This window comes from Schistocerca gregaria, chromosome 1, assembly GCF_023897955.1.
Source record: "Schistocerca gregaria isolate iqSchGreg1 chromosome 1, iqSchGreg1.2, whole genome shotgun sequence".
NCBI classification, from domain to species: Eukaryota; Metazoa; Arthropoda; class Insecta; order Orthoptera; family Acrididae; genus Schistocerca; species Schistocerca gregaria.
Window position 1 is genome coordinate 1,179,947,057 of NC_064920.1, and position 15,486 is coordinate 1,179,962,542.

The following is a 15,486-nucleotide window of genomic DNA, read 5'->3' on the forward strand; positions in this document are numbered from 1 at the left end:
TATGTGACGTACTTTGTGTGCAGCGTGGATGTCAGCTATCACATACTGCTGCAGTGAAACATCACATAAGGTCGGCAGGAGTGAATATGGAAGACTAGCCTGGCGATCGGCAGTTTATATAACTGGCATCTCTTTTTATCTGCAGTCCTCTCATTTCTCGGCTGAGAGTGGGTCGACATACCGACGGTATCTCATCAAAGAGCTCGTAATAGCAATATAACGGCGAAACAGACATTTGACAGACTTGCAAACACGCAAAGATCGGTGTCATCTCACGGAATGAGACGCAGTGTCATAAACGTCTCGGACAATAACCTGGACGAAGGAGCTATCTCGGCTCTTAGTAAAGGATTGAATTTCGCTCTCACGACGATCACTGTACCTATTGCGGTTTTTATTAATGGAGCGGAACAGGCGGTGCGGGATATCTCACAAGAGTCGCCGACGATGTAAGGCTTACCAGCAGTCGCATTTTAGCCTCAACCAAGCCGCCAAAATCTAACATCAGCAGAGCAGAGCCAGAGGGGCTTCGTGCATTGCGGAAAGACGAAGATCTTCTGGTACTGCCTGCTGACAAGAGAAACGCCACAGTTGTTCGTAATACCACTGAATATCACAGCAAAATGGTATCGTCGTTGGAAGATAGCCCGTACATTCCTAAAACGGGACCCATCTCTGACATACGATAGAAAAACTGTGGATCTCCTGAAGAATTATGGTCTGCAGGGATTACCTGAAGTTCACAAGGAAGGTATTCCATTGAGGCCATTGGTTTTCCTACCTACAGGATGGCCAAATATGTAACTACGCTGGTAACACCGATAGTTGGACGGCGTCAACATCGCGTCAAAAAGTTTCAGATGTTCACTGAGAAAATTAAACAGATTACAGTTGGCAAAACGATATTTTAGTCAGCCTCGATGTGGTCTCACTATTTACAAAAGACTCCCGTGGAGGACGCATTAAAGCAGTTGGCAGAGCATTTTGCTCCTGAACTATAAAGTTTTTCCGACGTGTTATGGCGACCACCTACTTCCTGTACGGCTGTAATGTTTATGACTGGCTCTGAGCACTATGGGACTTAACATCTTAGGTCATCAGTCCCCTAGAACATAGAACCACTTAAACCTAACTAACCTAAGGACTTCACACACATCCATGCTCGAGGCAGGATTCGAACCTGCGACCGTAGTAGTCCCGCGGTTCCGGACTGGAGCGCCTATAACCGCACGGCCACAGCGGCCGGCTAATTTTTGTGATGGACAGAATGGCTACGGGTTCTCCGTTGTCTCCAGCAATGTCCAAATTTTTTCTACGGAACATTTTGAGGAAGGTGCATTAAATCAGGTCCCCTTAGTCCATCTTCATTTTATCGTTATGCGGACGACATGTTTATGGTCTGGCCACATGGCGTATTAGCTCTTGAGCACTTCCAGGAACATATGAACAGTATGCACCCAAACATGTAGTTGACCGTGGAGCAGAGAAAGAGGGAAGGCTCCGTTCCTAGATGTTGTGGTACAACGGAAGTCAGATGGGCGTCTCGGCCACTCAGTGCACCGCAAGCCGATGCACACTGAGTTATATCTGAGCGCCCTGAGTTTGCATCGTCCAGTACAGAGGATAGCGGCTTTAAATTCAGTGGTACACAGAGCAAAAACTGTTCCTGACAAAGACCACTTGGATTCAGAAATGAATCATCTGAAGTATATGTTCCTGAAGACCGGCAATGTGTCACGTCATATCAAGTCAGCATTTTCCAAGAAAAGGAAACGTGAAAATGTTGAACATTGATTTGAGGAGCCACCGATTGCATTCTGTCCCTTCTGCGACGCTACATACAGCTAAAGAGGCAGAGCCCTGGGAAGGAGAGCAAAATAGGCAGAGTCCTGGGAAGAAGAGATATCAGATGTGTTTTCCGACCTCCTTAGAAGATATAGGAGATGCAACATCTTCTTATGGATAGTCTTGGCCTCAGGATTCCTAGAATTTACAACATCCGATGTGAATGCGGAAGCAGCTACATCGGCCAGGCCATCCGCTCCGTATCCGACCACTATGCAGACCGTCAACGGCGCAGTAAAAATCCTGAACTGGAGAAATCCGCTGTTGCTGAGGATAGTCTTACAAGCAAACATAACATACCATTTGACGAAACAAAAGTCTTGTCCGAGCCTGCCACATACTGGGACACTATAAAAAGAGACTATAGGAATAAGAATGTGTCAGAAAAACGTTCAACCGGCAGGTACAAACTTAACGGTGCATTGAAGCGAGCTCTCGGTGCAGACAAGAGCCGTAGATATTCGTCGCAATGTTTACGCTACGGCGGGAGAGGTGGAGCCACCAGCGCAGACGTTGACACCGTCTGCAACAGCATGAGTTAACTACCGACTTTGGGCTATTTAAGGCCACCACAGGTGCGATTTTGACAGTCAGTTGCTCCTGACGATGGTGGAAATCGTCGAAAACTCGAGATTTTACACTGAATTGATGCGACAAGAGGTCCTAGAATATTTTATACTATTAGGCGAGTTGTGTGTGCAGATGTGGTGACAACTCCCGCCAGCAACCTACCGAGGCCTCATCGTTTACATGTCACGACGCATCGCCTGTTATCCGCGCCAAAGGTGGCCATACCGGCTGTTAAGTAGGTGTCCATAACGCTCTGGTTGACCAGTGTATGTTGAGTATTGTATTGCACTGATATGTAAGGCATGACTATGGCTCAAAATTATATAGTTTGTTAGCCAATCAGTCTACCTCAAGACATTGTTTAACGTTCTTATTTCTTTTGGTTTTAGAAGCGATTCTGTAAGAAGTCCTTTTTTTGTGAGGAATTCGTATGTTTCCTCCGAGGAACGCTAAGTAGCTATGATGTAACGATTTTTATTGTTGTTATTTGACTTCTTACGGTAAATGTACGCTATAAACTATATATGAAGGTAGTATCTGTTCCCTTTGATGACCATGCAGCTTCTTTGGAATGAAATGATAAGCAAATCGTCACCCTGGCTGCAAACAGGCGTTGATATACATCATTGGAGACGTGATGAAAATGCGTGCCCCGACCGGGAGTCGAACCTGAGTTCTCCTGCTTACATGGCAGACGCTTTATCCATATGAGCCACCGAGGGCAGCGTGCAAGGGATAAGTCCCTAAAGGCGCACTATCCTCTGTGCCCTCGGTGGCTCAGATGGATGCCCGCACGGTAACTCAGTGTGTTCGGTCAGAGGGTTAGCTGTAGCTAATGGATCACCGACGAACTGAAACGAGTGGCTTGCAAAGTCCGCACCGAGCGGATGCGACGAACGAAAACGAACAAAATGAGACTACAATAAATAAATAAATAAAATAAAAAAATAAATAGAGCGTCTGCCATGTAAGCAGGAGATCCCGCGTTCGAGTCCCGCTCGGGGCACACATTTTCAACATGTCGCCAGTGATGCATATCAATGCCTGTTTGAAGCCAGGGTGTCGATTTAATTATCACTACGCTATAAGCTGAGTGAACACCTCGCAGTGCATGCTCTATAACAACGCAGGTACATTGCACATTTTGAGGTCCCTTTATGGGTTCATGAAGAATTTAACTTTGATCGCAAGTGATATGTAAGGTTTTGAATTAGATGAAAACCAACAAAACGGACCATTTTTGAAGCTACCCAGAGTGGTAGGAAGCCGCTGACTCTGGTGTCAGCAAACGTCTACAGGGGTGCCTAACTGCTGTCACACTTCACAACTATTCCGTTGACGTGGGGTCCTACTAGACGAGCCAAACTCAAACTCGTATCGGTGATGGTCGAGTCGAAGTTGTTCACAGACACTTGCATAGTGAAAAGGCTCAGTATTCACAACAGTCAGCCCGCACGCTATTCGTTCATTTCTTCCGTCAGTCGAGTCGACTGAATCGAGTTATCGAGTAGTTGTACTTTTCTATGTAGCATACGTGTCAACGTCATCGTACTTTGTACGTTTCTGCCTGGCACATAGATAGCTAACAAATACCTACGAGAAAAGTCGCGGCCATCTTAGTGATCTCGATACTTTATGATGCCTGGCATTTATTCGAGGAAAGTCGCGAATATTTTACTGTTTTCTTGTACAGCGAACCTTCGATACGTAGCGTTATAAATACGGACTATTCGCCGAATAGGAAGATAGGAAGCAAGTTAATATTCAGAAGCCGAAATATTAAGACGGAAGGATGAATAATTAAAAAGTCCTACTTTTAGCAAGTGTAAGTGCGAGATTAGCCAAGAGTGAGAGTGCTCAAATGATTATGAAGTATTAATAATAGTAATTCATAGCAAATTCTCAGTAAAAATATTGTTATGAGACTCGTAACTCGAGGGGCAGGCAGGCAGGCAGGACGTAAATCCTCAGTTCACCAATGAGGAGACCAGTGAAACTGTACCGATGACGGGTCCACAACTTGAACATGGTGTTGATGTAATGGTCCGCCACAATCGCTGGCTGTTGATATGTTCCAGCCATCCACGCAGGGGCAAGGTGAGGGCAGCGTATCATATCTTGAAGAGAAGTCCACTACTAATAAAGTAAACAAAGATTGGTAGTATCTGCGCCAAATGAAGAATGTGGGGTGCCACGTGGGGTTTAATAAAGGCTACCATTTAGACAATATCGAAAAGTATTTGGCTATGAAGGCGGTCTGCAACCAAAGAAAGGCGGGAAACTGTAGGAATACAAATATTGGCCTTACGATTTTAAGACTCTTTGAAAGGACAGAGCAAGGAATGGTCAAAAAACCACTAATAGTTTCATGCCTAGTAAAACACTGCGTTGTGGAAACCAGCTGTGGGCTTTGGATAGATTTACTTTACTTAGAAAAGGTAGATAGGCTTATAGATGTCATTAGAAAAGATGGAGCACCATGGACGGTTATAGATGAAGATTGTAAAAGCGTAGAGAAGGCCTTTCTCTAGCGAGATGCCAAATGCCTGATGATTGTGGCACTTATTTACATATACTTCTACTCTGTAAACAACTGTGAAGTGAATAGCAGGCGGTTTTTGATCCTGTATTACACGTTAGAGATTCTTCGCGTTCCAAGCACGTAAGGAGCGCAGGAAGAAAGATTACTTGCTTGCCTCTGTGCACTCTTTAATTACTCTAATCTTCCCTTAGTACTGTTTCCAAATACTTTGTAAGTTGCGGTATAGTTGGCGTCTAACTTGAAACGTCCGCCAGTTCAGGTGTTTCAGCATCTCAATAAAGCTCTCAAATGAATAAACCTGTGACCAGTCGCCGTGGCCTTCGTTATATATATTCAAAATCTGCTGTTAATCCTATTTGATGTGAATCCTACACAATTAATATTCTGACTTGGGTCCCATGATTGTTTTGTAGGCAATCTTCTATTCGGACCCATTCCATATTTTGCATATCCTAGCCGGCCGCGGTGGCCGTGCGGTTCTAGGCGCTGCAGTCCGGAACCGCGGGACTGCTATGGTCGCAGGTTCGAATCCTGCCTCGGGCATGGATGTGTGTGATGTCCTTAGGTTGCTTAGATTTAAGTGGTTCTATGTTCTAGGAGACTGATGACCTAAGATGTTATGTCCCATAGTGCTCAGAGCCATTTGAACCATTTCTCCATATCCTACCAATTAACCTAAGTCTCCACCTCGTTTATCTGCAGCTGACCGTTATTCGGCCTTTCATTTCATATCTCCTTAAACGGTTACATCAACATATTTGTAGGAGTTGACTGATTCCACTTGTGACTCAGTGTTAGTGACATCAAAGAAAACTATATTTTTTGTGGTTTTGATACTCAAAAATAACGTCCCTTCGTGTCGTAGTGTTCAGTCTGAAGACCACTTTGATGGAGCTCTTTATGCTAGCCTTTCCACTTCATCGCTACAGAACATGTGAACCTACTTAATGTAGACAAGCTTTGGTCCCCGCTACAAATTTTTGCCCCCCCCCCCCCACGCTGCCACATTTTCCTAAATTACCAAATTAACACTTTGGCGACCAAACCCGAGTGTAGATCGGGCCGCAAAATGTGATCAAAAGACCGCTCCCGAGTATATCTCGGGCCGCAATTCTTGCGTATCGCTCGAAAACTGGATTTACTTTGGATGATGAGAACAATGTGCCGACGTCTCGCTACCTATCCCTTCACGGTGCTCCCTGCTGTTGTCAATAGCTAGAATTACTTCGAAACAAACAGTAGCGAAAATAAGAGCTCTTGTCGCGACTAAACCAATGTGCGCTTGCTTCGTCGTGCGTCTGATTTTGCAGTTTGTTATAATTGTGCTACAAATATGTCACGCTTGTTGAGTGAGGAAGAAATGTTGGAAGCGCAAGAGGAAGAATTCAGTGATTCTGTATCGGGGGAAGAAGTATCTGATTGGGAAGATACTGAAGAAAATTCATACTCAGGTAAGCTGCAGCCTGCTACAACATTTGTTCGCTAATATTGTTGCTACACATAGTACTGCTGCAATTACAATCTATTTGTCTTAATCTTGCCTTTTTTTCAGATGAATACCATAATGAAGCAGCGTCCAACACGGGTTTCCAAGATCTGTTTCGAGACGACGAGATAATTCACTGGCAACACAAGCAGGAGAGAAGCCAGCTGTTGTTACCCTCAGTCCAACACACAAACAACAGTTACCTGTAAAATTGCTCAAGAACCAACCTCGCACATTTTTTTGAAGGACAATTATACTTTTGTCATCATTATTGTAGAATTTTTAATCTATCATATAACTGATGTAAATATGAAAAGTCGTCCGGGGTGGCCGAGCGGTTCTAGGCGCTACAGTCTCGACCTGCAGGTTCGAATCCTGCCTTGGGCATTGATGTGTGTGATGTGCTTAGGTTAGTTAGGTTTAAGTAGTTCTAAATTCTAGGGGACTGATGACCTCATAGCGCTCAGAGCCATTTCAACCATTTTTTAAATATGAAAAATAAAACTCGAAGTTTGGTCTTTTTCAGTGTGTATTACCCAACGATATATAACAATATCAAATGTGCTATAAAATTTTTAATGATGGCATAAGTGGCTAGTTTTCGATTCCCAACATTTTTCTAAGCGGATGGACCTAAAAGTGTTTTTATTTGTTAATGTCTGAATACCAGAGCAGATTCTCTGACTAATCTTGCTTTGCTTTATTTCCAGTGTGTTCGAAGTAAGCCATTTTTAAGAGTAGGTGTGGAGCAGTAATATGTTTTTAAGTTCTGTATGCTTTACAACTCCACAAAGGTTTGACACACGTACCGCTCCTCGCTTGGATTTCGTTTCCGCGTCGCGGTATGTGTCCCCCCCCCCCCCCCCCCCCTATGTGGATTACTGTGGAAACCCCACAGAGCGTTCCGTGCAGCGAGCGCAGACTTCGCCGTGCAAACGTGGGCCACCGAGATATGAATTTTTAAAGAATGCGATGAATATGGATGCGTGCGGGTTGAGCCGTCCGCGGAATATTCGTCAATCTGATGCACGGACTCTCTCCCCTCCGCAGTCTGCCAACAATAATTTAAATATGTAAACTCTCCTCGCACAGGCTGGAGTGCGACGCCGGAGGTGGGCGAGACGCGTGTAAAAACCAAACAAAAACCGTGCGAGAGCGCCGAGTCTGCAGAATCTTCCGCCAGGCTCGTGTAGGCGGGTATCAGGCAGCGCCACACTGTGTTCTCGGCCGCGCGCTGTGTAACAACTCCGTGTCGCTCTGGCTGTACGAGGGGGGACCCAAGAGAAGCCGGATTGTTGTCATAAAGAATTTATTGATGAACCTTTTTACTAAATTACTTCAGTCACCTTCAAAATACTCTCCATTACATGCGCTGCACTTGTCAAGTCTTTTTTTCCAATGCTGAAAGCATGTCTGGAACTCTTCAAGTTTGATATTGTCCAGTGCCCTTTGCGAAGCGGTTTTAATCGTTATAACGCTCCACTTTTAGCGTTTTTTTCATTCGTGGAAATAGGAAAAAGTTGCACGGGGCTAGGTCCGGCGAATACGGAGCGTGGGGAACGACAGAGCACCTCTGAGATGCCAAATAGTGGGGCACTCGTAAGGCCGTGTGTGCTGGAGCGTTGTCGTGATGCAGAAACCAGTCACCTGATCGCCAAAGTTCCGGGCGTTTCCTCCTCACATCCTCTCTCAGACGCCTTAAAACATCCAAGTAAAAGTGCTGCTTAACTGTCTGGCAAGGGGGTACGAATTCCCGATGCACAATTCCACGAACATCAAAAAAGAAAATGATCACCGTTTTCACATTTCACCTCACTAGCCTTGCTTTTTTTGATCTGGGAGAGTTGGGAGTCCTCCATTGGCTTGACGCTTGCTTGGTTTCTGGGTCATACCCGTAACACCAACTCTCATCGCCTGTAATGACTTTGTTCAAGAAGTTTGGATCACGTGCAATCTCTGTTTTCAAGTCCTGACACACATTCATGCGGATGGTTTTTTGCTCCTGTGTGAGAAGGCGCGGAACAAATTTAGCAGCAACACGTCTCATGTGCAAATCCTCACTCAAAATCCGCTGGCACGAGCTACAACTGATTCCTGTCTCTGCTGAAATTTGGTCGATCGTTTGGCGACGATCCTCGTTGATCTTTTGGTGGACCTTTTCAATGTTCTCCTTATTTCGTGATGTTGAAGGGCGTCCAGAACGAGCTTGGTCTTCAACACACATCTCACCACGTTTAAAGCGCCAAAATCACTCGAAAACCTGTGTGCGTCTCATAGCGTCCTCCTGGAAAGCTTCCCGAACCATTTGGTGTGTCTCCGTTGCAATTTTTTAAAGCAGAAAACAAAATTTCACGCACACTCTTTTTTCTTTTAAATATACCATAACGACTTCGCAGAGGTAACCCGCCAACAGTCAGAGAAACACAATACCACACTTGCACGTTCAGCTCTACACTGACGCCGTCTGCACAGCTGTTTAATGAAGGTCTCTATTAACACTATTTAGCGTGAGAACCCTGCTCTACGTCTACGAGTGGCAGAGCCTTCCGAGTCCGGTTTCTTTTGGATCCCCCCTCGTATTAGGTCGCCACGCTACACTGTGTACAAACATTGGGCTGGCTTCCCTTTTGTGGGAGATACAGTTGTTTTAAACTAATTTGTCCGAACACGTTTTGAGGCAGCCGAGGCGGCGCTGAGTTGACAGACTGTTAGATAGTAACATCTGAGTCTAAATTCTGCAGTACTGTAATTGAAGACATGGTGTCTCAGGGAACTGGCCTCTTGCAATTGTAATGAATGAAGGCTCTGTTTGGGTCACGTGATACACTTTACTAGACTATTCGGTTTCGACCTACATCGCCAGTCCAAAAAGTTCCGAGACTGGAATACAAGCATGTGAAATTGTCAGAAAAAGTCCTTATTTGGGATGCTGTTCAACTGGCGCGTCACATTGGCTTGAATGAAGGTTGTGTCGCCAAAGCGTTGACCTTTCACGTGAATTTCTGCGCTTTGTCATTGATTCGTATTGATACCACCAGATATCGTCGCCCGTGACTTTTTTTTCCCAGAAATAGCCCACATTTCGCATTCCAGTCAAGGAATAGGAGCCAGGAGTAAAATCAGACTCAGAACCTTTTGGAAGGGCGGAGTATGCTGCAGGTCTTCCTCAGATCGATATAATAAATAAAATAAGAGAAATGGATGCTGTATGACAAAGCTGATCGTAATGTGACGTAAAAATACAATAGTGGCCGTATACAATCTTCTTTTTTTTTTATTATGTCTCCTGACAGTTTTAATCCGGCCCACCACGAATTCCTCTCCTGTGTCAACCTCTTCATCTCAGAATAACACTCGCAACATACTTCCTGAATTATTCGCTGGATGTATTCCAATCTCCGTCTACCTGTATATTTTTTTTTCTCCTTCTGGTACCATGGAAGTTGTTCTGTGATGTCTTGGCGGATGTCGTATCATCCTGTCCGTTTCTTGCCCTGCCGGAGTCGCCGAGCGGTTCTAGGCGCTACAGTCTGGAACCCCGAGACCGCTACGGTCGCAGGTTCGAATCCTGCCTCGGGCATGGATGTGTGTAACGTCCTTAGGTTAGTTCGGTTTAAGTAGTTCTAAGTTCTAGGGGACTGATGACCTCAGAAGTTAAGTCCCATAGTGCTCAGAGCCATTTGAACCATTTGTCCCTTTCTTGTCAGTGTTTTCAGTATGTTCATTTCTTAGCCATGCTTAAATTCTCCTCTCTTCTGGATTTCCCACAGTCCACGTTTAACTACCACACAATGCTGTGCCGGAAACTACATTTTCAGAAATTTCTTCCTCAAATTAAAGACTATGTTTGATACTAGTTGACTTCTTTTGGGCAGGGAAGTCCTTTTTGCCAGTTCTAGTCTATTTTTATGTCCTCCTTGGTTCGTTTCTTCATGTGTTATTTTGCTGCCTAGGTAGCAGAATTCCTAAACTTGATCTATTTCGTGATCACCAATCCTAATGCTAAGTTTCTTGCTATTCTCACTTCAGCTACTTCTCATTACTTTCGTCGTTTTTAGATTTACTCGCAGTCCATATTCTATACACATTAGACTGTTCGTTCTGTTCAGCAGGTCCTGTAATGTTTCATCACTTTGACTGAGAATAGCGATTTCATCAGCGAATCTTGTCATTGATATCCTTCTACATTCAATTTTCATTCCACTCTTGTCTTTTATTTCCATCGTTGCTTGTTCGATGCATAGATTGAACAGTAGCAGCGAAAGACTACATGCCTGTCTTACACTCTTTTTAATCTCTCCACTTCGTTCTTGGTCTTCCACTCTTATTGTTCCCCCTTGGCATTGTACATATTGTATAACACTCATCTTCGCCTATAGCTGACCACTATTTTTCTCGTAATTTCGAGCGTCTTGTACCATTTGACACTTTCGAATGCATTTTCAAGGTCGACAGATCATATGAACGTGTCCTGAGTTTTCTTTAGTCTTGCTTACATTATCAATAGCAACGTCGGAACTGCCTCTCTAGTTCCTTTACCTTTCCTAACGCCAAACTGACCGTCATCTAACACATTCTCAATTTTCTTTTACACTCTTTTGTACATCACCCTTGTCAACAACTTGGATGCATTAGCTCTTAAGCTGATTGTGCGATAATTCTCGCATTTTTCGGCTCTTGTAACCTTCGAAACTATGCGGATGATGTTTCACCGAACGTCAGACGGTGTATAGCCAGATTCATACAGCTGCACCCCAACATGAATAGTAGTTTGTTACCATTTCTCGGACGGATTTTTAGAAATTCTGAATGAGTGTTATCTCTCCCTTCTGCCTTATTTGATGTCATGTCTGCCAAAGCTCTTTAAACTTCTGATTCTAGTACTGGGTCCCCAATCTCCTCTACAATACTGGCCATTAAAATTGCTTCACCAAGAAGAAATGCAGATGATAAACGTGTATTCACTGGACAAATATATTATACTAGAACTGGCATGTGATCACATTTTCACGCAATTTGGGTGCATAGATCCTGAGAAATCAGTACACAGGACAACCACCTCTGGCCGTAATAACGGTCTTGACACGCCTGGGCATTGAGTCAAAAAGAACGTGGATGGAATATACAGGTACAGCTGCCCATGCAGCTTCAACACGATACCACAGTTCATCAAGAGTAGTGACTGGCGTATTGTGACGAGCCAGTTGTTCGTCCACCAATGGCCAGACGTTTTCAATTGGTGGGAGATCTGGAGAATGTGCTGGCCACGGCAGCAGTCGAACATTTTCTGTATCCAGAAAGGCCCGTAAAGGACCTGCAACATTCGGTCGTTCATTAACCTGCTGAAATGTAGGGTTTCGCAGGGATCGAATGAAGGGCAGAGCACGGGTCGTAACACATCTGAAATGTAACGTCCACTGTTCAAAGTGCCGTCACTGCGAACAAGAGGTAACCGAGACGTGTAACCAATGGCACCCCATACCGTCACGCCGGGTGATACGCCAGTATGGCGATGACGAATACACGTTTCCAATGTGCGTTCACCACGATTTCGCCAAACACGATGATTATCATGATGCTGTAAACAGAACCTGGATTCATCCGACGTTTTACCATTCGTGCACCCAGGTTCGTCGTTGAGTACACCATCGCAGGCGCTCCTGGCTGTGATGCAGCGTCAAGGGTAACCGCAGCCACGGTCTCCGAGCTGATAGTCCATCCTGCTGCAAACGTCGTCGAACTATTCGTGCAGATGGTTGTTTTCTTGCAAACGTCCGCATCTGTTGACTCAGGATTGAGGCGTGGCTGGACGATCCGTTACATCCATGCGGATAAGATGCCTGTCATCTCGACTGCTAGTGATACGAGGCCGTTGGGATCCAGCACGGCGTTCCGTATTACCCTCCTGAACCCACCGATTTCATATTCTGTTTACAGTAATCGGATCTCGACCAAAGGGAGCAGCAGTGTCGCGATACGATTAACCGCAATTGCGATAGGCATTATCGAAGTCGGATATGTGGTGGTACGCATTTCTCCTTCTTACTCGAAGCATGACAACAACGTTTCACCAGACAACGCCGGTCAACTGCTGTTTGTGTATGAGAAATCGGTTGGCAACTTTCCTCATGTCAGCACGTTGTAGGTGTCGCGACCGGCGCCAACCTTGTGTGAATGTTCTGAAAAGCTAATCATTTGCATATCACAGCATCTTCTTCCTGTCGGTTGAATTCGCGTCTGTAGCAATTCATCTTCGTGATGTAGCAATTTTAATGGCCAGTAGTGTATAATTGGACGACATCCGGTGCGTATCCTATTGGGGTTCATTAGACATCTAGACCTAAAAAATGATGTGTTCAAGGGAGACACACGTACTAAGGCGATTTGTGGCATCCACTGCAAAAGGCGCCATGGAGACCACTCCAACAATTTCTTGTTTGCCGGTACCACTAAGAGATGAATGGGCGACGTACCAGCAGGTGCGGCGTGACGTGTACGGCGAGCGGTGCGGTGACCTGCAGCGAGGCGTGCACCCGCTGCTCCCCGAAGGCGTTGCTCACTCGGCACTCCCACCTGCCCGCGTCCTCCGGCCGCGCCCCGCGGACGTGCAGAGCCTCCTGCGACGCCCACACGCGCCCGGAAGAAGCCACCGGCGTGCCGGACTCGTGCCACCACCTGCAACAAGTGGACGGACGTGCGACTGCTGTTGGCTCGTACCCAAGAAAGAGCTTGCGTCTACGAGCTAGTCTCATTTTCATGATGTACGCGTCATTCCAGAAGCACTGAGACATGAGGATGCCTCTTTAGCGTGCACGTCAATTCGCAACGACAATCTCAGATTTTGCACAAGTTTCTGTTCAAATTTTTTCGTGTGCAGATTTGATACACTATCAAAGGAAAATACACTATGCGATCAAAAGTATCCGGACACCCTCAAAAACATACATCTTTCATATTAGGTGCATCGTACTGCCACCTGCTGCCAGGTACTCCATATCACGGACCTCAGAAGTCATTAGACATCGTGAAAGAGCAGAATGGGGCGCTCAGCGGAACACGGTCTTCGAATGCGGTCAGGTGATTGGGTGTCACTTGTGTCACACGGCTGTACGCGAAAATTCCACACTCCTAAACACTCCTAGGTCCATTGTTTCCGATGTGATAGTGAAGTGGAAACGTGAGCGAACACGTACGGCACAAAAGCGACAGGCAGACCTCGTCTGTTGACTGACAGAGACCGCCGACAGTTGAAGATGGTCGTAATGTGTAATACGCAACATCTATCCAGATCATCAAATAGGAATTCCAAACTGCATAAGGATCCACTGCAAGTACTATGACAGTTAGCAGGGAGGTAAGTAAAAAAAACTTGGATTTCATGGTAGAGCAGCTGGTCATAAGCCAAACATCACGCCGGTAAATGCCAAACGACGCCTCGCTTGGTGTAAGGACCATAAACATTTGACGATTGAACAGTGGAAAAACCTTGGGTGAAGTGATGAATCACGGTACACAACGTGGCGAACCGATGTCACGATCCCGGGTTCGATTCCCGGCGGGGTCACGGATTTTCTCTGCCTCATGATGGCTGGGTATTGTGTGCTGTCTTTAGCTTAGTTAGGTTTAAGTAGTTCTAAGTTCTAGGGGACTGATGACCATAGATGTTAAGTCCCATAGTGCTCAGAGCCATTTTTGAACCGATGTCACGGTGTGAGTACGGCGAATGCCCGGTGAAAGTTATCTGCCAGCCCAGGCGTACATTGATGTTTTAAGCATCTTCTTGCTTCCCACTGTTGAAGAGCACTTCGTGGATGGCGATTGCATCTTTCAACACGATCGTGCACCTGTTCCTAATGCACGGCCTGTGGCGTGGTGGTTACACGACAATAACATCCCTGTTAGGGACTGGCCTGCACAGAGTCCTGACCTGAATCCTATAGGACACCTTTGGGATGTTTTGGAACGCCGAGTTCGTGCCAGGCGTCACCGACCGACATCGACACCTCTCCTCATTGCATCACTCCGTGAAGAATGGGCTGCCATTCCACAAGAAACCTTCCAGTACGTGATTCAGTGTATGCCTGCGATAGTGGATGCTGTCATCAAGGCTACGAGTGGGCGAACAACATATTGAATTTCAGCATTACCAATTGGGGGGGGGGAGGTCGGCCACGAACTTGTAAGTCATTTTCAGCCAGGAACCCTGATACTTTTCATCACATAGTGTACACAAATCTGCAAACTTTTAATACTCTGGGAGTAAGAGCCTTTTAGGTGAAAAGCAGCAAAATGGCGCGACAACATTTAAAATTTTTTTTGTCGAATCCAAAGAGCTGTATTTCAGTGTATAATTGTGGTAGTGCTGCAAAACTTGGCACTATGGTTAAGCAGTGTGCATTATGCACATTCTGAAAGTTCTGTGGGCATTTGATTCATTATTTTCGATCTAAGTTGCCAAAAAAGTTGGCTGTCTGAAAATGTCTGTCAAGTTTAAATATCTTGATCTTGTCCATACTTGCTTTAAGTAGGGCTTCTGTCTTAACCTTATCTCATAGCTTGTTAATAAAATGTGCAAGTTTCATTTCTATTCGGTATGTAAGTTGTGAGATAGATAGGGGTGAGATTCGTAGGAAATAAATCTGTTGCAAAAATAAGTGACCTCCAAATCCTTGTATCTTGAAAGGGACGCTTGATTAATGTTTGCGTTGACCACCATATGAAAGAGCCTTCTTTTTCCTCCGTAAAGTATCAGATTCAAGGGATTGATTTTCTTCTAGAACATGTACAATCATCCACAGAGGTTACCATTGAAAGTTTAGCAAACCAGCACACAATATTTAAACAAAATCTTAGATTGCCGACAGGGAGTCACCTCTAAAACTAGGCCAATTGAAAGGTATGATCCAGTAGCTATGGGCTTGGCAGCGAGTATACATAATCACCAATCATGCCATAGTCGCAGAAAATTTTTTATAGACATTTGTTTAAACGGTTTCGAGAAATTCTTTATTCCATAAATGGCTAATTCCATGTTAACTCGCTA

General features: G+C 45.2%; 1 protein-coding gene across 1 annotated transcript in view; it reads right to left on the minus strand.

Annotated features, from left to right (window-relative positions):
- LOC126297629 (Down syndrome cell adhesion molecule-like protein Dscam2) overlaps positions 1–13,234 on the minus strand; it is a 340,086-nt gene extending 326,852 nt beyond the window's left edge. Inside the window, exon 1 of the mRNA XM_049988691.1 lies at positions 12,917–13,234. Coding sequence (XP_049844648.1) covers positions 12,917–13,234 — 318 coding nt within the window. The remainder of the gene's footprint in view (positions 1–12,916) is intronic.
- Between the last annotated feature and the right edge of the window lie 2,252 nt (positions 13,235–15,486).